The sequence below is a fragment of the Lethenteron reissneri genome, chromosome 46, assembly GCF_015708825.2.
Source record: "Lethenteron reissneri isolate LAM-NWPU_2019-01 chromosome 46, ASM1570882v1, whole genome shotgun sequence".
Classification (NCBI taxonomy): Eukaryota; Metazoa; Chordata; class Hyperoartia; order Petromyzontiformes; family Petromyzontidae; genus Lethenteron; species Lethenteron reissneri.
In genome coordinates, this window is record NC_083824.1 from 11,579,330 (window position 1) to 11,600,879 (window position 21,550).

The 21,550-nt window shown below is 54.2% G+C and overlaps 1 protein-coding gene across 1 annotated transcript; it reads left to right on the top strand.

Moving 5' to 3' along the window:
- The first annotated feature begins 4,079 nt into the window (after nt 1-4,079).
- LOC133354286 (zinc finger protein chinmo-like) lies at nt 4,080-20,814 on the top strand. The gene is made up of 9 exons (XM_061571018.1): nt 4,080-4,269; nt 6,764-7,053; nt 11,383-11,616; nt 13,663-13,940; nt 14,383-14,521; nt 15,511-15,624; nt 16,930-17,090; nt 17,442-17,843; nt 18,179-20,814. Exons 2-9 carry the CDS (start codon nt 6,957-6,959, stop codon nt 18,524-18,526), a joined length of 1,773 nt encoding a protein of 590 aa, XP_061427002.1. The 5' UTR covers nt 4,080-4,269; nt 6,764-6,956; the 3' UTR covers nt 18,527-20,814.
- The last annotated feature ends 736 nt before the right edge of the window (nt 20,815-21,550 follow it).

Sequence of the window (21,550 nt, forward strand, 5' to 3'; positions counted from 1 at the left end):
CAAATTGCTTACGTAACTGAACTCGCTGTCTTTCCTGGCTTCTTGCGGGACCTCTGATGTTAACCGTCAAAACCACATTTACATTCATTCTCTTGTTCTCACATTAAACATCCAACTTTGCCTTTCTATCATCAATTTTTATTTGCTATTTTTGTACGTTGCTGCTATCTGTATTATGGACACGGATGCCAATTCCAGAACTGTCCCCGGTCAAACCCAGACAGGTGGCAACCCTGTGATGGAAGGACCAGGGGCAGGTGACCGAGGGGCAGAACGAGAGAGGGGTGGTGGGGAGTGGTGAACCGGTCTACGGGGGGTTGTGGAGGGGACGTGGGGATGTTGACACAGGACAGGAGTAGAGAAAGAGGATGAGGGAGACAGATCCCACAAGCATGGGGGTAATGCCATCAAGAATGGCCAGCCCTGTCGACTGCAAGTGCAGTCGCGTGGCGGGGTCGACATCGGCCCTGGTGCAACCAATTAAACTGCCCCCTGTCCAATTTCTCCCTTCGTAGCCCGGTGCCTGGGACCCCTGCGGTGGCCGCGTGTGCCCCGGTGCAGTTGCACCGCCTGCACACTCGATAGCCACGCCAACTGCCGCAGCGCAGTGCCGCATTTCCCTGCGGAGCCGCTCGCTGCCAGGGAGGCAATCTGACGATGTGCTTGGGCAGGGTATTCACCTGCCACGACAGCCCCCCCTCCTCCTCCTCGATATCCTCTCTCTCTCTGCCATCATAGGCCACCACCGCAAACCCGATCACCGGGCACCCGAGACACGTTTACACCCTCGTCAATCCGGAGCGGTCGGGAGTGGAAATTAAATATTTAGCAACCGGACCAGACCTCGTTATTTAAACCTCGATACGAAGTGTTCCGGCTCAAAAGCACAAAACTCCTCGAGCCGCTATTCTTTTGACAAAAAAGAATTACGTAGGAGAAACGGGCCGCTCGCGAACGCGGTACTTTGAGTTTCCAGCTGGTTACGGCCACTGCGGCCAGCGATGGGGCCAGCTCACAGCACTAGTAAGTGCCTTGGTTCTGTGAATATGAAAGAGAGAAGGGAAAAAATTCCGAGTCAAGCTTTTGTACAAAGGTTCGAAACGGTCGATTTTTTTGGGCTGTGTTGGAGGTCAAATTCCCACCAGCCTGGGCCTCAGCTGGTCATCGTGCTCGCCTTTAAAACCTGGAATAGTAAACGTTTAAACTGGACAATGTACTTACACGGACATGTATGAATTTCTTAAATAAAATTACTCGTGGAATGTTTTGTGAACGCGCGTGCGTGCGTGCACGAGTTGTTGATTTGTTTTCTTAGTGCGTACGAAAAGGAAACCCCCAAAGCGTTCTCGTGGAGGACTTGGCACGTGCGGCCCCCGTGTCAATCCACTGCTGGATGAGGGCCTCCTTCCCCACGCCGTGCGCGTTGTCCTTGAGCAGAGAGCAAGTTTCACGGTGAAACTCTTCACCGGTGGTTTCACACCACTGCCACTCTTGCTGCCCAACCCATGGCATCGGCAGCTGCCCTCTAGCAGACCGGTACGTGCATGGCGGTTGCCCTAGAATGGTGTCGCTGGTAGTTTTCCACAGCGTACGGGGATGTATTTAAGTCGTAGGGCGTACGCCAATGTGATCGGTTTAGCCGGTGGGTTCTTAACCTTTACTGCAGCCTTGCACCCCCTTTGGTTCTCAATCTTAAAACAAAATGTATAATGTTCATAACTACACGGGGTTTGATGAAACAGAGTAGTTGTATTTACATACCCCGTGTTTAATTTGTGTTTAGATGATGTACCTTCTTAAACAAATCTGGCCATGTCACGCACCCCCAGAAAGAGCATCTCGCACCCCAGGTCAAGAACCTCTGGGTTACACAATCGGGCTTCAAAATTTGTTCCATTTTGGAAATTTCAGGTAATGGTTATAATCATTGCTTTTTTGTTATTTGAAAATTGAACCTGACCTAAATAGTGCAGTTTACCGAGCGGTCGCCTTCCATCATTTAAAATGTCAAGGTTTATTGAAACGTAACATAGAATACCAAACTGGGCAGCACAGCATAAGACACAGTGGCCTTGGACACTGCCAGCGCCCCCAAGCTTATCGCGTTCCCCACCGACATGGAATCAGAATCTTTATTTTATTCATACCAGAGGAATCTGATGAGCTATAAAGCTATTTTCACACACGTCTTGTAAGCCCCCTTAAGGCGTGCCACCTGTGCAGCAAGGCCACTCGGGAGATAACCACTCCCAATGGACTCAATCTCCCAATTATTTAGTATCATTCTAGCGGGCGCAGGTTATCAATGCGTGCCACGACGCGTCTCCAACAAAGTACACGCAGCACAAATTGTCGACTTAACCCGTGATTGTATGTGCATAATCCGCACGTGTGGCGAGAAATGCATCAAACGTCTACAACCGTATTACCGTGACGGCATCGATGGTGGCGGGCAACGTTGCACGTGGCTGTAAGTCACCGCTGTGTTGTGGAACAGCAGCAGCGAGGGGTTGGTGAATCACATGCAGATGTTACGAAACGCCCTGGCTCGCCAGAAGGCGGGGCAAGTGTAGTGACATCGCTGGATGTCACCAGACTGTGGGTGCAGTGCCAGCCCTACAGGTCAGGGTGTGTGGGTGCCCACCAAAGGGGAAGGTCAGGTGAGGCCATGGCACTCTGGTTGACCCGGGAGGACACGTGACCGGTTAAGTCTACAAAGAGGCCCCAAGAGGGGGCTAGGGGGGTCACGTGATTGGGGCCCAGGGTGCTAGAAGGTGGGCGTGGCCAAGGGCGGAGCCGGCCACGCCCACAGAGAATATCAGCCGGGTCCCGAGAGGGACCGCCGGGGTTGTTGTTCATCCCGGGAAAGAAACCCTTCGTCTGCGATCTCCGTTCTACGAGTCTTCCAGCACGTGGACCCGGGCAGATGCTGTTGGTCCCGGGTCCGTAATAACAGTTACGTGGTAACTAGTGTAGTAACTAGTGTAGTTAGCCAGGTGGTCACCACCCGAGGTTGTTATTCTGTTAAGGGGAAGTTACCCTGTGTGTTGGAACTAAATAAAATGCGTTACCTCCAAAGTCTACGTCTGCGACTCTCACAAGCAACAATGTGGACTCCATCTGTTCCATCTGGAAGGGGATACAGCGTTTCCCCCTCGCACGAGTGGGGTTTTCTCCGGGTGCTCCGATTTCCTAACACGTGTATAGCCGACCGATAATTGGGTTAAGAACTACGGCACAAGGGGCTGTATGATGTCCCTCAAAGTCCACATCCTTGATGCTCCTCTTGATAAATTCAAGGAGAACATGGGATCGTACTCGGAGGAGCAAGGCGAGCGCTTCCACCAGGATAGACTGGACTTTGAACGCCGCTACCAAGGACAGTATCACGAGAACATGATGGGAGACTACATTTTGGCGTTGATTCGTGAATTTTATTTACAGTATAATCGGAATTCTCGAAAAACAACTCAACTTCTAAATCTTTAGTAGTATTGTTTGTATTACTTTTGTATAAATACGTGTTAATTTTGATTCATATCTAGTTTTTTCTGACTTTATGTGAACGAAAAGAAACAAATTCGCCCGTTTTCTCATTGAAAATAGGTAAATTTCAAACTGTTCTTTGCTTTTGTGTCCTGGTCACAAAAGCAAACTTTGTGGGGAATAATAGTCATTTTATATACCTTTTATGCATAAGCGATTACGAAATAACACTTATTGCCCAGGAACAAGACGAGATCCGTGGCTGTTGCGAGGGTTGGAGGTGGTGGGGGTGAGAGGTGGGGGGGGATGGGTGGGGGGGGAAGGGGTGGGGGTGAGAGGTGGGGGGGGATGGGTGGGGGGGGAAGGGGTGGGGGGGAAGGGGGGGGGGGGTGGGGAGGGGTGGGGGGGGGAAGGGGAGGGGGGGAAGGGGTGGAGGTGCCCCCGCGACTGCCGCCACCACCACGCGCTGCGCGTGTGCTGCAGTAAGCGCTGCTGCTATTGGCTGAGACGGAGGGAGAAAGAGAGGCGGGGGGAGTGGGAGGGTGGCGCTGGACCAATCGGCGCGCGCGTCTCTATCCGCGCGGACCCGGCGAGTGGTGGTGGTGGTGGGCCGCGGCGTCTCCCCCGCGAAGCGAGGCCACAACAACAACCACCACCACCACAACAACCACAACAACAACCACCACCACAACAACCACCACCACAACAACCACAACAACAACCACCACAACAACCACCCTCACCCTCTCATCCATCTCACGCGAAGACGACCAAATCCTCCGGGTAACAGTCGCTACAACCATCGTGCCGCTCGCGTTACACTCGGACGCGTCGTCGTGGTGGCGGCGGTGTTGTGTTGTGTGTGAAGTGGTGGTGTTGTGTGTGTGTGAAGTGGTGGTGTAGGGTTGGGTGTGAGGTGGTGGTGTAGGGTTGGGTGTGAGGTGGTGATGGTGTAGTGTTGTGTGTGGTGGTGGTGGTGGTGTTGGGTTGTGTGTGGTGGTGGTGGTGTTGGGTTGTGTGTGGTGGTGGTGGTGTAGTGTTGTGTGTGGTGGTGGTGGTGTAGTGTTGTGTGTGGTGGTGGTGGTGTTGGGTTGTGTGTGAGGTGGTGGTGTTGGGTTGTGTGAAGTGGTGGTGTAGTGTTGTGTGTGAAGTGGTGGTGTTGGGTTGTGTGTGAGGTGGTGGTGGTGGTGGTGTTGGGTTGTGTGAAGTGGTGGTGTAGTGTTGTGTGAAGTGGTGGTGGTGTTGTGTGAAGTGGTGGTGTAGTGTTGTGTGAAGTGGTGGTGTAGTGTTGTGTGAAGTGGTGGTGGTGTTGTGTGAAGTGGTGGTGTAGTGTTGTGTGAAGTGGTGGTGGTGTAGGGTTGTGTGAAGTGGTGGTGGTGGTGTAGTGTTGTGTGTGAGGTGGTGGTGGTGGTGTAGTGTTGTGTGTGAAGTGGTGGTGGTGTAGGGTTGTGTGTGAAGTGGTGGTGTAGTGTTGTGTGAAGTGGTGGTGGTGTAGTGGTGTGTGTGTGGTGGTGGTGTAGGGTTGTGTGAAGTGGTGTTGTGTGTGTGGTGGTGGTGGTGTAGGGTTGTGTGTGAAGTGGTGTTGTGTGTGAGGGGATGGTGTAGGGTTGTGTGTGAAGTGGTCAGAATCAGAAAGGGTTTTATTCGCCATGAAAGTTCGCACAGACAAGGAATTTACTTTGGCAGGAAGGTGCATACATTCAACATATAGGAATCTTAAATAAGTGGTGTACAAGTCTAACCATACTTAAGGTACAAATTCTAACTAATACTAAGGGGTTAAAGTATGTAAAAACGTTGATTAAAATAAAATATAAAATGTCTATAATATACAATATAAAAATGCAAATAGGGTAACATAGTGCAAATATGGCAAGGTGTCATTGCGCAGCCTCAAAGCAGTAACCCGGTGCAGCTGTGTGTAGTAGACATCGCGACTAGCGGGAGACTAAGGCGGCCGTGCGTGGGCTGGCCACCCACCCCCTCGTGTGCCACAGTGCCGGCCCTCACAGGTGCCACTCGCTAACAGCACTGGCCCCCCACAGTCTGCTAGAGGCCACACGAGACGGGGGGGGGGGTCTTTGGTTATTGGAGTCGGCGCTGTGGGGGATCGTGGCGTGTCCCGTGTCAGCGGTGTGGTTTGGGGTTAGGGTCGTGTCGGGACCAGGGTTTGGGTGGTGGGTTGGGGTTGTCAGGTGTCGGGATCGTGATTGTGGGCCCCCTGGGGTCCAGGCGTGCTGACTTGTGCTTCGTGTAAGCGTTATGGTTTGGCGGTCGGGAGTTCAGGCGATATGGTGAGATTCGGATGAGTAGTTTGGTTGATGTTAGTAAGGATCTGGGTGACGGTTGATGTCAGTGTGGGTTAGATTCGGGTGAGTAGTTTGGTTGATGTCTGTAGGGATCTGCGTGAGGGTGAATGTAAGTGTGGGCTAGATTGGGGTGAGTGGTTTGGTTGATGGTAGTAAGGATCTGGGTGTGGGTTCGGGGATTAAGGTTGAGTTGATGTTAGGGGTCAGGGTTTGCGTTGAGGGTTATGGTTCGGCTAACGTTTTGGATCTTGGACGAAGGTTGAGGCTGGGAGCGACGTTTATTGTTGGTTTCGAGTTGTGTTCGGGATTAGTCGGGATTAGGGTCGAGGTTTCGGTGCGACGTTTGTGTTACGGTGGGAATCCGGACTCGGATTGAGGTCGGGATTAGGGTAGAGACTTCGTCGGTACCGTGAGTTGTGATTGAGGCTGGCTTACTGTATATTGGAGGCGAGTTCAGGGCCGTTATGTGGAGAAAAGTGTGGTTCCAGTCGAGGTTTTGAGGTCGTGCTTGAAGACTGGATTTGGGATCGGAGTTAATGTTTGGAGTTGGATTCGAGGTGAGGGGTGGAGGTTGCCATTGTTGAGTTCTCCATTGAAATTAAGTTTGGGTTTTTGGGTCAGTGTAGAGTTGAGCTTGGAGCATGCTTGGATGGGTGGATCTCCGTGCATTTCAGTTGTTGTTGGCTGCCCGGGCTATGTTGTGAGCAGTGGTGGGCAGTGCAGCCACATACAAAGGTGGACTTATATTTGTTTTTGCCCTCCTCTTTAAATTCAACACTCACGTCTGCGCAACCTGCACTTAACCAGCGTGGTGAATATTGGTCACGGAAACCCCCCCCCACCCCCCGACACGACCCGGAGGGCGTGGGGAGGTCCTCCTCCAGTAGCGAGCCGATACAAACACTTGGTGACCGCGCACACAGATGTTTGAGGTCTGCATTGCTATTGAGGTTATCGTTGTTTTGTAGATCGCCGTTTGCTCCCGGAGAGTCCTCTGCACGCCCCGCGCACCCACCCAGTCGTCTCTAAAACTCAACGTCGAGCGATCCTCTCCTTCACGCGCGTGAACACATCGCCGTGCGCTGCTCGTCACCTCCGATCGCGTCGTCCACCGCCGGCAGCAGCGGACGAGCGACCCCCCCCCCCCCCCCCCAACGCGCCATGGACAGCGACGGGGAACGCGCGGTCGATGATCGGGGAGGCAGCCCCGGCGAGCGGGGGAGCCCTGACAGGGACCGCGACGAGAGGATCAAGACCGGTGAGAGGGCCGCCCCCTGCCCACCGCGCAGGGTGGCACGCGGCTACAGGCGAACAAAACCTGCACGGGCCCTGGTGAGGTGTTGCCGTGGGTAGAGGAGGGTAAAGGGTGAAGTTTGGGTTTCAGGGTACGGTGCGGGTCAGCGGGGAGAGGGCTTTTACCAGCGGCAGGTTTAGGGTCAGGGATAGAGTTGCTACTCATGCTTGGTTGAGGTCATTGAGAGGACAAGTCGAAGTGGTTGTTGTTGGTTCGTGTTTGGGGTAATGCTCGTACTGTGGTCACGTTTGTTGGGTTCGGTGAGAGGGCTGATAATAGTGGCTGGTTGGCCTCTTGGCTCAAGGTAGGCCTATTGGGAGTGGCTGGTTGGCTAGGGCTCGTACCATCAGGTTAATATCTCTTCAAGTGAATAAGTGGCAGTGCTATCCTGGTGGTCCTGAGCCAGAAGGAGAAACTCCACATTCCTATGCCTGGGGTCAGTCTATCCATAGATAACTACTGATGGTATCTATAAAAGTGGTAACCATATAATTGACTCCACAGAGATGATTTGCTGAGTTGTGCCAGCTCAGGAATTGATCTCGCAACCTTCCGATTGTGACACACGCCAAACCAACACACGCAATGTAATTGGCCAAGCACCCCAATGCAGTACTCCGACTGAACAATTATATTGCGCCTCAGTGAGGACGGTGATGTGGCCTAGCAGTAGCGCGCGCATTCTCCCCTTATGTCTGGAACAAGCGGTGAATACGCACCCGCTGTACCACAGTTCGAATCCAGCGCACGGTTCGATTTCCTGATCAATACTGCAGATGTGTTTATGACGACAAACACGCGCAGTCCCATTCACAGTGGGCCGGTAAAGAACCCGTGACGTTATTCGCGAGAGTAAGGTCACCGTATGCCCGAGTCGCGGTCCGTCCAAATTTGCCAAAAAATAAAAAAAATGCACCACGAATTACTCAACCGGAGCTATATGGGAATCATCGACCCACTCATGCAAACACTTGGCAGGGAAAGTAGTCACGTGACTGAGAGGGAGGCTTTCCCAGGTAAACAAGCATAATAATCATGATGATTGAGGCTTTCCTGAATCAATGTGACATATTACGGTCATAACCAAAGCACCCCCCTCCTCCTGCAGCCTATAACACCTGGTATGCTTGGTGGTCGCCCATAGAGCAGTGCGGCAAAAGTCATCATCGTGTCCTCACTGGCCTGCGCGGTGTAGTATGGTCAAACGACCACCACAACCCGCTCAGCATGTGGAGGCCCCCTCATCCAGCAGTGGATTGACAAAACGAACTGTGCACATAGAACCCCAGCGCTTCCAAGCCAGATTAAATAGTAATTATAGACGATCGTAAGTCACCGCTTTACTAATCTGTGCCCACGAGTGTTCGTTGCAAGGATGGGGGAAGCACGAATGTCTTTTTGAAGCCACGTTTACAAACAAGAACTCATGGCTTCGAACACAAAAAGAAATAATCGAAAACCGTCTTTGAAAGGCCGTGCGAGTGGCTTTGAAAGAAAATCGGCGCAATGTTTTAAAATGTGAAAAAAAAAAAAGTTGGAGGTCACGGAAGGAATGTTTTCCGAGACTGATCCGGCCACCTCCTGGGGCTGCGCGACCCGGGACAGTGGTTAAGGTCACGCTGCCCTTGGGCCATGCGGGATTACTGTGCCGCTGTCGCTGATTCCTGTTTTAAGTGGCGTTTCCCCCCCCCCCCCACTTCTCTCTGGTGCTGCTCAGTACGGGCGGATTAGTGTGCAGCTCGCTCTGCTTTGTGGTTTTATTGGAGTTGGGTTTTTTTTCTGCTCTTTGTGTTTGGTTTTGGGGGTTGGCGTGCGTGCGTGGAAGATGAATGCCACGTCGGTTTACGCCGCCGTGCCTTTGCACGCGTGGGTGTGGGCGTGAGTGGATTTTCTTTTCTTCAAGGCTTGTGCAGCCAAAGTAATGGGCCCAGACCTTGAGTCACTTTTCATCATCACTTGGCAGCTTTGGCGACCAGACCAGACTGCCGGATAATATTAAAGCAGTAGCTGCAGTAGCCATAATTATGGCTGCTGCTTTTTATAATCATAAGGCCTTGCCAAGCCGCCACTGTTGCCACCTTCCACGACATTGCCGCATTAAATTACAGCAGTCGCATAATATTAGTATGATTTATTATTGATAAGCCGTTATCAAGCCTTTTCTTTTTAGAAGGGGCCCTACTTTGAGATGCTTGGCCAATCTCTTTGTTTGAACACGTCCTGAAATAAAACCGAAAGAGCCTGGAGTAAACCCACTTTCACGAGAGGTTGCCATGTAAAACACTGCAACGAATGCCACGGCTTTTCCACTTGCTCCACTACCTCCTTAAGGCACCTCGTGGTTTTCCACTCCAGTTACAACCACATAAATTATCAATCGGGAATTGACCAAACGTTCCACTGCAGGCCGCTAGTCCCGGCTCTAAGTGAGGCTTATTCCTGTCTTGATGGGCTGCTGTTTGCAAATGTATTGGGTGCCACAATGGCGAGATGTTAACTCCCTCGCCTGGTATGCAGGAGTTCATGGGTTCGATCCCGACCCTGACGCCTGGTGTATATGTAGTGCCGTAGATGGGCCACGCTTACTGGCAGTGGGAGACGAGGTGCATCTGCAAGGGTACCCCGTACCGCCAAGGGGGGGGCTGTGGGGGGTCTACGATCCCACGCAACGCCACCCCTCGATGGGCAAAGGGGCATAAAAGGGGACCTCCCCAGCCGATCGGGGCCAGTCGCAGCTCAAGACCTAAGACCAGACAGCTTAGGACCCTGGACAATCTCGCCCCGCTTGTCCTTGTAAGGGCCGGGATGCTGTGCGGGCCAGTGGTGTGACTCTGGGACTCCCGGCTCTACACCCTTGTAAGGGCGAGGTCCGAGGAAGCCAGAGTCTAGACCCGTACCTTGGCTGGGTCGGGTCAGGTAGCCTCCCCAGGGTAATTGTAGCCGGAGGACCCGAGAGCGTAGCCAGTGTCAGGCACGCTAGAAGTAGGCTGTGTATCTAGGCTGTAACAGTGTATCAGGACTGTTGGAGTGGTGTGTTGTAATAAAGAAGTTGCATCTACAAAGTGTCTCCGGAACCCATTACATATATTTGGAGTTTACGTGTCTCTTATCTCCCCGTGAATGCGTGGATTTATCTCCGTGTCCTCCGTTTTTTTTACTCCACATTTAGAAATATGAATTTAGAGTATTTGGCTGATGTAAATTTCCACGTGATGATAACCCACTTCATTGAGCTATCGTTTGTGGCAGGTCACTTCTGAAAAAGAGCTGCGTAGCTCATTGAGCCTTTACCTGGTAAAATAAAAATAGTAGTTTTTAAAAATAGCTTTAACATTGCCCGGGTCTGCGCCGCCATTGACAATTGTGAAGAATTGCAACCGCCAGCTGAACGATGCCAACCTGAGGCGAAATAAATTTCTGCGCTTTCTGCGATGCCTTTTAACCCGCCAAGTCGTGCTCTCTGGGCCCGCGACATTTTGGCCACCGTGCCAGAGGGGGGAAGGAGGGCGTCGTCTCAGCCTCGTTGTGAGGAAGGGCAGCGTTGCATTGTGACCGGAACCATCCGGGAAAAGCAAAGTGTGAGGTTTTTCTATTTTTTTTTATCTACATACTCAGAAGCACAGGTGATCGGGATCTAAAATTTGGTCTAAAGGGATCAAAACAAACATACAATGGAACTCTTTTGATGAGAAAGAACGGCACCCAAATCCTCGTTGGAACATTTGCTTCCAACTTGAGAGAAAACCCTACGAGATAGATAAAAAAAACCTTCTGAAAACTCTCGATTGCTCACGTGCCTGCAGTGTGAGCCAGAGGTCACCTGAAGAGATCTCGGAGGCAGCTCGGTGATATCTGCTTCCTTTGGCCGTTCTCTTATAAGAACAATGGCCACACTGCTCTTCGGGAGTTCTGAATTGATACTTTGTCTTGTGAAACGATGCCGAAAGCACAATCGGGGATAAAATAACAATGCCAATCTTCCATTCCCCCAGAGACAAAGATCCCTCGTATAGCCTTAACAGACTGTTGGGGCAACTCCTGTTAGCGAGCACCTTCGAAGGCCGGCACGGCACACGAGGGGTTGGGTGGCCAGCACGACGCCCGGTCGCATTTGTCTCCCCATTGGCAAAGTTTACACACCGCAACGGGCACTCATTTGAAGCTGAGTCGACCTAGGGGGAAGCCCAGGTTGATAATCATTACTGGGTGTTGGTGGCCCTGAGCAGGAATCGATCTCTGGTCGCCGGCTTTCGTGGCGCAGCGCGCTAACCACTACCCCACCTCCACACCCAGAGCCCGAGGATGAATGGACGGAGGCGCCGCTGATCGAGGAGTCTCGCGGCGGCGGCGATGACGATAGCTTGGCTGCGCTCGATGGAGCGTCGACGTCGCCTGGGACTGGCGAGGGCCCCGCCGGGGACGGCGGCCGCGGCACGCCGGGTCCCGGTGACGGGGCCGGCGCCGCTGCTTCACAGGCGCAGGCCAGCACCAGCTGGTCCGGCCTCGTCGACTACCTCATCAAGTCAGGTGCGCGTGCGCAACGATTCGTGTTGTGTATTTTTGTTGTTGTTGTGTGAGGTTGTGTTTAACCAGGAAAGAGTCTTTTTCAGGAGGGTCCTGATAAGTGTTCGCAGTCACGTGCTATCGATTGCTTAGGCATTTCATAATCAAGTCGTTGCGAGCATTTTTTTAAATTGGGCAAATGTGGCCCACGGTGCCGGTACACGACGTCCCCCTTCTCTGGACGAGGGAACAGGATCTCAAACGTCCGCGGCGAGAGTTTAATAAACCCGCAGGACTAACCAGGGCGGCCTGCTGGAGTGAAACCATTCACTTCTGCAACGTGCAGTGATTAATTGATTGATATAAATACTTTCCGCTCACCACGCGTCCATGAAATCATGCATGCAAGAATCTACTATTTCCGAATGATATCTTCAATATCGCACGTGCACGGTGGAGTCTACATATCCAAGAAAATGCTTTTTTGCTTTTATGACTCTAAAAATTATGACCTCCATTGGTTTCACCCGTAGGGCAGAGTCCTTCTTCCGGTTCCGTTGCTTAAGTCTCGTGCTGAACTCTTAAAATTGTGACCCGTGTCATTAGCGAACCGAGTAACTTGTCTCCTGCAGAGTGGGAGGCAGCGAGAGGCGACAGGTGTGCGGGAAAAGTCCACGAGCAGCTGCAAGAGTGTTTACAATTTTTACACAGTATTACATACCTCGGAGGTGTACAATTTTTAATTGTACAGATGCATAACTTCTTAGTCAAAAGTGAATTCCTGTGCTCGCACGAGCATTGGCGCATTGGTGCTCATCGCCTGTTTACAGCACTGAACCAGTGGTGGGAATTCCACATTCCTATGGTGGGGGTGGGGTAACTTCACAGGGCAACCATTGTTGACTTCCCCCACAAAGTGGTGGTATCTATTTTATTGACCCCGGAGGGATGATGGGCCAAGTCAACCCCCGGCCACGATTTGAACTCGCAATCTTATAATTGCAAGCCGCTCGTTCTACCGCTGAGCCACCTAAAACACATGGACACCCTCTCGACATTTTCAGTCCCTTGTAAATTGCCCCTGTTCAGGCCACTGTAGCTTATATACGTTCAAACCATGATAGATCACGCAGAGTCCTTAACTCTCAAATTTTCAGATGCTGCGAATTATTAGGAAGGTTTTAGCCCTGGCACAAACACAAAGAAGGGGCGTAGAGTCAATGATACAGTGTGTGAAGAAAGAGAAAGGAGCGGGAGAGGGACGAGCGAAAGAATAGGGAAACAAGGGATGGAAAAGGAGCGGAGAAATGAGAGCACGGGGGCCAGGAGAGATGAGGAGAGGGAGGAGGAGGCTGCGTGAGGACCTCGACGCTGCTGCTGCTGCTGCTGCTGCACGGAGGAGCGACGTTGGTTTTTACAGCGGGCGGCGTGGACGGGGGGAGAGGGTTCAAGAGTGGAGGTGGCCACGCAGAAGCCACGCGAAGCCACACGGGAAGCTTGAGCTAATTTAGATACTTTGGCAGTGCAGTTCACACAGTTATGTATTCTGCAGAGTTATTACTTTAAGATTACATTCCACTGCAGATCCTGCACATTCACCATCGAGTGCAGGCAGCCGTGGATAGTTCTGCGACGGCTAATATGTCGGCATGCCCTCGTGCTTGGCCATTTCATTATTCATGAGATTTTTGGCACCAGAGTAAAAAACACTCGCGTTGGAAGGGAATACCGCTCCAAGCGCGTAATTTACCGGGAAACGGCTCGTGTCCGTGGCAAGTTATTTCTCGAGTGGTCCTGAGCCCCATGGACGACACAGCGTGGGGGGTGCCCTAATTCAGCAATGGTGCGACGAAGAACCGTGAATAACTGTCCACCTACAGACGTTTCGTCAATCCACTGCTGGATGAGGGTCTCCCGTCCGGGTCGTCAGGGCTGTTTCACCATACTTCCCCGCACCGGGCAGCGTGGGTTTGCGTGAATGCGGGAAGCGTAGGCTTTTGGAGGATGGTACGGTCCACCGATGGATTTACTTGTGTGATGACGTGAGTTGTCGTTGCTCGGCCCGTGCAGAGCTGCAGAAGTGGCATGGATCGCCGTCGAGCTCGCCGGGGCTGTGCGTGCCCTCCGGCCCGAGTCCGTCTTCCCGTCACTTCTCCCCCTCGCTGGGCGGCGGAGGTGCCGGCGGGAGTGGTGGAGGCGGAGGTGGCGGCGGAGGCGGTGGAGGCGGCGGAGGTGGCGGCAGCGGTGGGCACCGCGGCGCGGGTACCGGCACGCTGCTGCTGTGTGAGGTGTGCGGAGACCTGGCGTCGGGCATCCACTACGGAGTGTACGCCTGCGAGGGATGCAAGGTATGGAGGGAGGGATGCAGGGAGGGTGTGAGGGAGGGAGGGGGAGGGATTCAGGGAGGGATGCAGAGAGGGAGGGAGGGATGCAGGGAGGCAGGGAGGGAGGGATGCAGGGAGGCAATGTCTAAGAAGGGTTCTGGCTAACACGTGCACGTCATTTTAAGGGGATCTCATTCCAGGTTTTCACCGTGCCTCTGCCACCCGGTCTGCCGTCGGCGTAAGATTCATCTTTGTTGTAATTTGCACTGGCGCCGTTCTAATAGTATACGTGGGGTGTCCATTTAAACTTCCGCACTCAGATCACTTATTGCCTTCTTGTGGATAAGGCGTGTGCTTTGACACAGGCACGGACCTGAACACGCAGTCGCCATCCCAGCGTGGGTGAAAATGTCACGTTGCCCCACTCCCCTTGTGCCCCCCCGCACCCTCTCTCTCCGCTCGGCAGGGGTTTTTCCGGCGCACGGTGAGCACGCAGGTGCAGTACGAGACGTGTCAGATGAACTGCGTCATCCAGAAGACCAACCGCAACCGCTGCCAGTTCTGCCGCTTCCAGAAGTGCCTCTCCGTCGGCATGTCCCGCGACCGTGAGTGCCGCACGCACACCACAAAGGTTTCCACGTGTAACCTTAACAGAATATCGGGGCAAGGGCACCTATGAAGGCCGGCACGTTGGCACACGGCGGCGTGGGTGGCCAGCACCACGCCCCGCCGCCTTTGTCTCACCAGTGACTATGTTTTTACGCATTGCACGAGGTACTCATTTGAGGCCGAGTCGAAATAGGGAAGGCCTTGGACCGGTTCAGATAATCGTCACTGTTATTGGTCGTGAGCGGGAATCGATCTCAGGTCCGCCGGGTTCGTAGCGCAGTGCGCTAACCATTGCGCCACTGCTCCACACTCACGCAGCACCAAGCCCCCCATTCGCCACTAAGCAACGGTGATGTCACCACGGTGCTTGTCTTATCTCATTTTATATTTGCAGAGCGCCTGAGCTCAAGGCGCTTAACATAGTTCAATACAAAGTAACCAAATAGAATGAGATCGATGGCAGGGGCGTGCATGGGCTTAGGAATTGGTGACACCGAGAGACGGTGCCTAGGGGTCTCGAAAGGGTCGGGGAGGGACGGGAAGGAGTGGAGGGAAGAGGAAGGGAATGGCGATAGAGAAGAGGTGGGTCTTGAAGAGAGGAAGGAGGTTAAGGAGGGGGGAACCGCTTCATGTACAGGCGAGGTTCACTTTGAGCCTCTTACGTGAAGTGGCATTGAAGGCTCGCTGGCAGAGGGTCACGGGACAGCTCCAGGTGCTGTGAAACGACTGGCAGACGCGCCACCTGCGCACCCTCACTGCGCCACCTTGGTGTGTTTTAGCCGCCCGGCGCTCTGCTCGCATCGCTCCGCCGCCCTACATTGTTTGAGGGCGGCAGCTCGCACCTGCCCAGCAGCGTCCTTAACGAGTCTCCTGCACAGAGGCGCGTGGCAAAGTCTCGGCTTCATTAGGCAACCGCTCTTGGTCTTTAATGCATTCGTACTTGGGGCCCCCCCTTACACCTCATCTTCCGCCCCCCGCCCCGCAGCTTCTCGCCGGGGTCGGGCCCCCCAAGCGGCCAAGGTGCGTCCGCTAACGCGGCCTTCGAGCAGGAGCCCCCACCGGCCCCTCGCTGGGCAGGCCCTGGGAGAGGAGATCACAGGTACCGCACCCTCACCCCCCGTGCGGCATCCTCCGCCGCTGGCACTCGGAATTCAACTCTGCCCGCTTGGGGCTCGTGCTGCTGCAGGTCCTGTGACGTCGGTTCGAAGGAGGGTGGGTGATGTGGGGGTGGACCTTGTGTGCCGGCATCACGGTGCAAATTTGCCAATTTTTTTTATTTTCCGTAATTGAGTGATATCGCGTGGCTACAACGCCCCCTTCCTGCGACCCGACTCCGATGAGCACGGTTGGCTACGTACGGTGCGAAAGAAGTCATGACATATGTTGCGTGGTAGAAAGGACGCTGAAGCCGGTCGTGTCGGGGCTGACGCCAAACTGTTTATTCAGGGCTTACACCTAACTCGGGAGAAGGGGTTAACACAAGAGTTCTTAACTAATCTCCCCAGGGGAAGGGTACTGGGAGTTCCCTACACCCTACCAGGCTATCAGGCTCTTCCCACAGCACTGACCGAGGTTTCAGCCGGGTAAAGCAGCCCTTTAGCCTGGCTCTCAACCCTCTATCCCGGAGCCCCCTACTCTCCTAACGCTCACTCCTCTGACTCCCGGCGAAGACCTCGTCTATGTCACGGGTCTTCCCTCAAATTCCCCGGGGGGCATGACATCACTTTACCTTGACGGCATTCCCCCCGAGGCGAGTGTGACCTGACGTCAGCACTCCTCAACATATACATACACTGCAGGATGCATCGGTGGAAAACTCAATCGCTCTTCTGAGTGAGACTTAACTACAAACACGAGACCATAGAGAACATGACTTCTTCCGGTCTCAAATATACAAGTGAAGGTGGTTGGTGAGCGAATGAGTGAGTGGGTGAGTGAGTTGGGAGCAGTTGAGTTGTGGTTAGCCCGCTGCGCTAAGAACCCGACGATGACCCGAGTTCGATTCCCACTCGTGGTCGACACCAGTGACGATTATCTGAATTGGTTCTCAGCCCTCCTCAAGGTCGATTCAGTCTAAAACGAGTACCTGGTTTTGTTTTATTTGGATTAACCCAGACTTGCTAATCAATGGAAATTTGAAATGCAGATTCTTTGGGATTGGCTGGATATGTGAATATGTGAGCCAGTGAGAGGCTGGAGACACCAGGATGCCGAAGGCACAAACTCGACAAGGACAATGCAGCATCGCTCCGTAATGTCTCTTGAGAAGCAATCGTATCCAGGCTCGGTGTAAATCAACGGACGCTGCGTCACAGCCATTGATCGCTGTTAATGGTCCCTCTCCTCCTCCTGCCTACCGCTGTGGCTGCTCTGGCTGCTGCCGCTGCTGCGCTTGCTGCTGCAGAGTTCGGGACCTATGAGACCAAACCCTTGCCGCTGTTGACGGCACGTTCGACGCTGGCCGACATGCTCACCTCGTCCACGCTCTCCACCTCGTCGGGAGGAAACCGCACAGCCGCCTCCTCGTCGCCGGCACCCATGTGGGATGGGCCCCGTTCCGCCTCCGTACGTCGCCCACCACCCCCTGCGCGTTGCCGCCCCCCTCCCCCCGTCCGTACCGATCGGAGTCGAGGTTGAGTTGCATTGCTGTGGCCGCCGAGGCCGTGCGGCCAAATGTCCTTGGGACGCCGCAGGGCGGATGTGAGATCTGTCCTAGCCGCAACATTTGGGAAGTATATCCGGCATACCGCAACTAAATAAAATGGCGCAAAACCACAGACTTTTTCAAACATTTACACGCAATTGAGGATAGGGGTTGGCGCTTTGACCCGTTAGCGGCGGTCGAACGCCGCGTGGACGATGCGAGGGTGACGTGTTGACGGGCGTCGCTCTCGTCGCGCCGCGCCTTCTCCGCAGCCCGTGTGCCTCGACCTGCGGCAGCACCTCCCAGCGCCGCGCCGCTCTCCTCCGCGCCCGTGGGACGGCCGCTCGTGCGGCCCAGCCGCCGACGCCCCGTCGCGCTGCCGTGCCTTCGACCTGCACCCGCACCGCGACCTGCACGACGCCTACGACGGCCTGGAGCCGGCGGACGACGACGGCGGCGACGACGACGACCTCGACGTCGGGGGGGTCGGCAGCGGCGGCGGGGTCAACGCTCGCGAGGAAGTGGACGCTTGCGGCAGGGCCGGCCCCGGCGGGCTGCGCGCCGCGGAGGCCCTGCGCGTGCTGGCGCGGCACACGCAGGAGGTGTGGCCCGTGTCGCGAGGGTCCGCGCCGGCAGAGGCTCGCGCACGCCCGCCCGGCGCCGCTCAGCACGCGGTACGTCGCGGAGGGACGGACGCGCCGTCGCGTGCCTCGCGGGGTTTGGTTCGCAGCCGAGTCGGGCGCCAAATGGAAGAGTAGAACTCGGTTTCAAGGTTATTTTGTTTTTAACAGGGTAAGAACTCCAGAGAGCAGTACAACGATAAAGTGATTAGAAATCGAGAGTACAAGAGAAAGCGGAAATGTTGCAAGTGTCGGAATATTGCAAGGGGGGACCATACCTTGCAGGTCAGGCATCGGCTTTGAATTTCACAGAAGGGAAGGGAGCCGCGTCATGGCGCGGCATCGACCGTCGTAACCCTCGGCTGACCGTTTGGCGCGGTCCCCCACAGCCCAACGCTCGCGACGAGCTGCGGCGCGCGGCCCGCGATCTGCAGCGCTTCGCGAGCCAGCAGGACGTGCTGCTCAAGGGCGCGCTCTACGACTGCAGCCAGGGCCAGCCGGCCGACGCGGCCCGCCTGGTGCACGAGGCCCGGGACCTCCTGCGCTGCGTCCGCGATGGCCTTCGTGCGCGCCTCGACGCGGTCGCCGACGGCCTGGACGCAGCGACGGCCGGGCCGCATGGCGGCGGAGCGGAGGGGGCGGCGGAGGGGTCCGCGCCGGCCTGCGCCAGCCCCGCGTCGCCCGAGTGGAGGCTCTCTTCCGAGCTGGGCGCGGCCGAGAGGGGGCGCATGCTCTAGCGGTGCCGGGCGTGCCATTCGTTGACGAGCGACCGGATAAATAGCCGGTGGTGGCCCAGCGGCAGCAAAGAGTCGACGTTTGTCAAATGGATCGAGCCGATGTTGTTAAGTGAAAGGCACGACAAGCAAAAAATATTAATTATAATCGAGGATTATAGGATTTTTTTTTTACTGCCAACGTGAAAGTTGTTGACATACCTGGCTGCCGCATCCTGAAGAGGTTGAAGCACGTGTTTTTTTTGGTTAAATCGCGGTGCTTGGCATCAACGATGTTTGTCGACATTTGTTCGACGTTGGCAAGCGAGTGACCCCGGCGAGTTCCCTGCCGCTGCCGTGTTTGCTCCCCCATTCCCCCCCGCCCCCCCCCCCCCCCCACCTCGCTGATTTGATGGTCGTGGCTTCGCAGTCCTTTTGGCCGCGATGGCCGGTACGCAGGGTGCTAAGCGATGTGGGGATGAAAGATATCCTTGGCTCTCGTTGTTTTTTTTATATCCCTGGGACTGCAGTTGTCTTCCCCGGGAAGGATAAATGTATCCTTCGCTGGATAAGAGATGTTGCCTAGAAGGGTAAAACACCAATTATCATGTTGCGTAAGAATTGTTATAATTATTTTTATTCCTCCGACCTCGGCATCTCTGGTACCCCCAGCCCTCTCGGCTCAAGTCTTACCTTCTCACGCATCTCCGTATCCTCTCCCTCCCCCTTTCACTGGCGGTGTTTCGCAGGGGTTGGTTCAGGGCCCCTAACTATTCCTTCTGTGTATTTCGCCCCTTGAATCTAATATCTCCTCTTTCTGCTTTACTCGCCAAATTATTTGCTGATGACACCCAAATCTTCTCCTTTTCCCTCTTGTATCCCTGACCTTTCCTCTCGTATCTCCAACCTCTTGCCTGGCTGCCATCCAATCCTGGACGCCGCTTCACTCTCAATCCGTTCAAAACATAAATCGTTTTCCCACCGGCCTCTCCCTCTCCTCCTCCCGTCCCTACTATCTCCTTCCCTGCTCTCTCCTGCCTCCTCTCTCCTCACCCTCCGTGTCGTCTTCCCTCGCCTCCTCCACCCACTGCCCCCTTCGTCCGTTCAACGTCAGGAAAAGCTGCCCTCGTTTCACTTTCTGCCGCCAAACTCCGGGCTCGCGCTCCGATCTTTACCCGGTCCGGATGACTGCAATTCCCTTCTTCTCCGTCTCACTGTCTCGTCCCTCACTAACCCCTCCAACAATTCAAAATCCTTCTGCGCAAAGTTATTTTCAATCTCCCCTTTTTTAATTATCACACTTCGTTTCTCCGTCATACCCAGTGGCTTCCCATTTACTACACCGCTGTCTTTTTAAATACCTGATACAGGTAGTCCTCTACTTACGATGGAGATGCGTTATGACGACCCCATCGTAAGTCAAAAATATCGTAAGTCGAGATGGAGTCTTAAAGAATGGTGATAATTTAGCAAAACAGAGCAATTTACAGTACCGTACTGTATAAACTATATACTGTAAGTATTTATTCATTACAATACTGTATTGCACAGTAAAATTAAAGTAAAAAAAGTTAAATTCTTAGCCTACCTATATGAACTGCAATTTAATAGAAAGTTTTTTCAGGAAACAATCCTACCTGCTATAAAAGGTGGGAGATGCGTACATCCTGGCAGCGTCCCAACGTACAGTATTGTACCTCGTACGCTGCTGCGTGTTCCTGCCGCGTGAAATGTTAAATATTTTACAATTTTGTATCGCCATCGTAAGATCTAAATATCGTAAGTCGGACCATCGTAACTCGGGGACTATCTGTAGTTAGGAAACACAAATATGATCTGATCATGAGTTTGATACACGATGAGCTGCACTGGCTACCTATGAAATACAGGATTGCGTATAAATTATGCCTACTCGTTTTTAAGAGTCTCCAATTTGCTCCATCCTCTCTCGCCGATCAGTGCGTATCAGCTTCAACGGACCCAAATCCACTCCGACTACAATCCGCGGTTCGCGGCGACCTGCTGCTGTACCCCACCGCGCGATGCGGCCGGCGCAGTGTCCCTGGCCCAGCGACGCTGAAACACGCTGCAGCTCACGCTCGGGATCCAGCCCCGAGTCTGAGCCAGTTCTGCAAGAGACTCAAAACGGTGTTGCTGCTGTTGTTTCAGAGACGACTTCAATGTGTGATCAATGTGTGATCAGTATGTGATGGAAGTGTGATCGATGCGCATTCGTGATGGACTGAACTCATAAGAGTGCGCGATAACAAATGTTCTTACTTTAAATCTCTCCATGGCCTTGCCCCACCTCATCTCGCCTCTCTCATCTTCTTCCATGTGTAATGTTCTTGTATGGAGACGGAGTCGTCGTAGAGGCAACACGGTTTATTTATAATATAACAAGGTACACAATCCCTAACACAAAGGGGTAGTGGTCCTTTTCACCCACAACCTGGGGAGGTACAGCCTCCGGGCTATCGTACCTAGTCACTCTGACTTCTCTAGCCCTCCGGCTGGCTAGAACTAGGGGAGGCTGACCCACCGCTGGTCCGGTGGGTCCCTGACCACTGGCCTGTCCCGACCTGGCCCTCAGAAGGACATCAGGCCGAGGGAACCTCAGGGTCCTAACCTCCGACCACTGGCACCGCACTGAGCCCCGGCCCTTAAAAGGACGTCGGTGGCTTGGGGTCCAGGATCTTGTTTTCAGGCGGGCTTCTGACTTCGGCTTGAGGCAAACTGCCCAGCGCTCTCAAGAACCCGCTTTATATACCGTTTCCCACTGAGGGGCGGGGCTCTGTGGGATCGCACGCATCCCCCAGCCCCCTCCCCTGAGAGGGGTCCTGGCCAACCGTTGGCCCAACCGGTCCGGACCGGTTTCTACCGCTTCCCACCGAGGGGCGGGGGTTCTGTGGGATCGCAGACGCTGCCCACAGCCCCCTCCCCCCGGCGGGTCCCGGCCAAGAGTACACAACCTCCCCGTACCGGTAAGTACCCTGGTTCTGGCGCGCGTGTGTGTCAACATGACCACCCCCCCCCATACAGCACGCA

Excerpts from the sequence above, each read along its gene's own strand:
- LOC133354286 (XM_061571018.1), top strand. The coding sequence starts at position 6,957 with ATGGACAGCGACGGGGAACGCGCGGTCGATGATCGGGGAGGCAGCCCC. Across the intron at positions 14,522-15,510 it reads CGTCGGCATGTCCCGCGACC|CTTCTCGCCGGGGTCGGGCC; the intron begins GTGAGTGCCGCA and ends CCCGCCCCGCAG. Across the intron at positions 15,625-16,929 it reads CCTGGGAGAGGAGATCACAG|AGTTCGGGACCTATGAGACC; the intron begins GTACCGCACCCT and ends TTGCTGCTGCAG.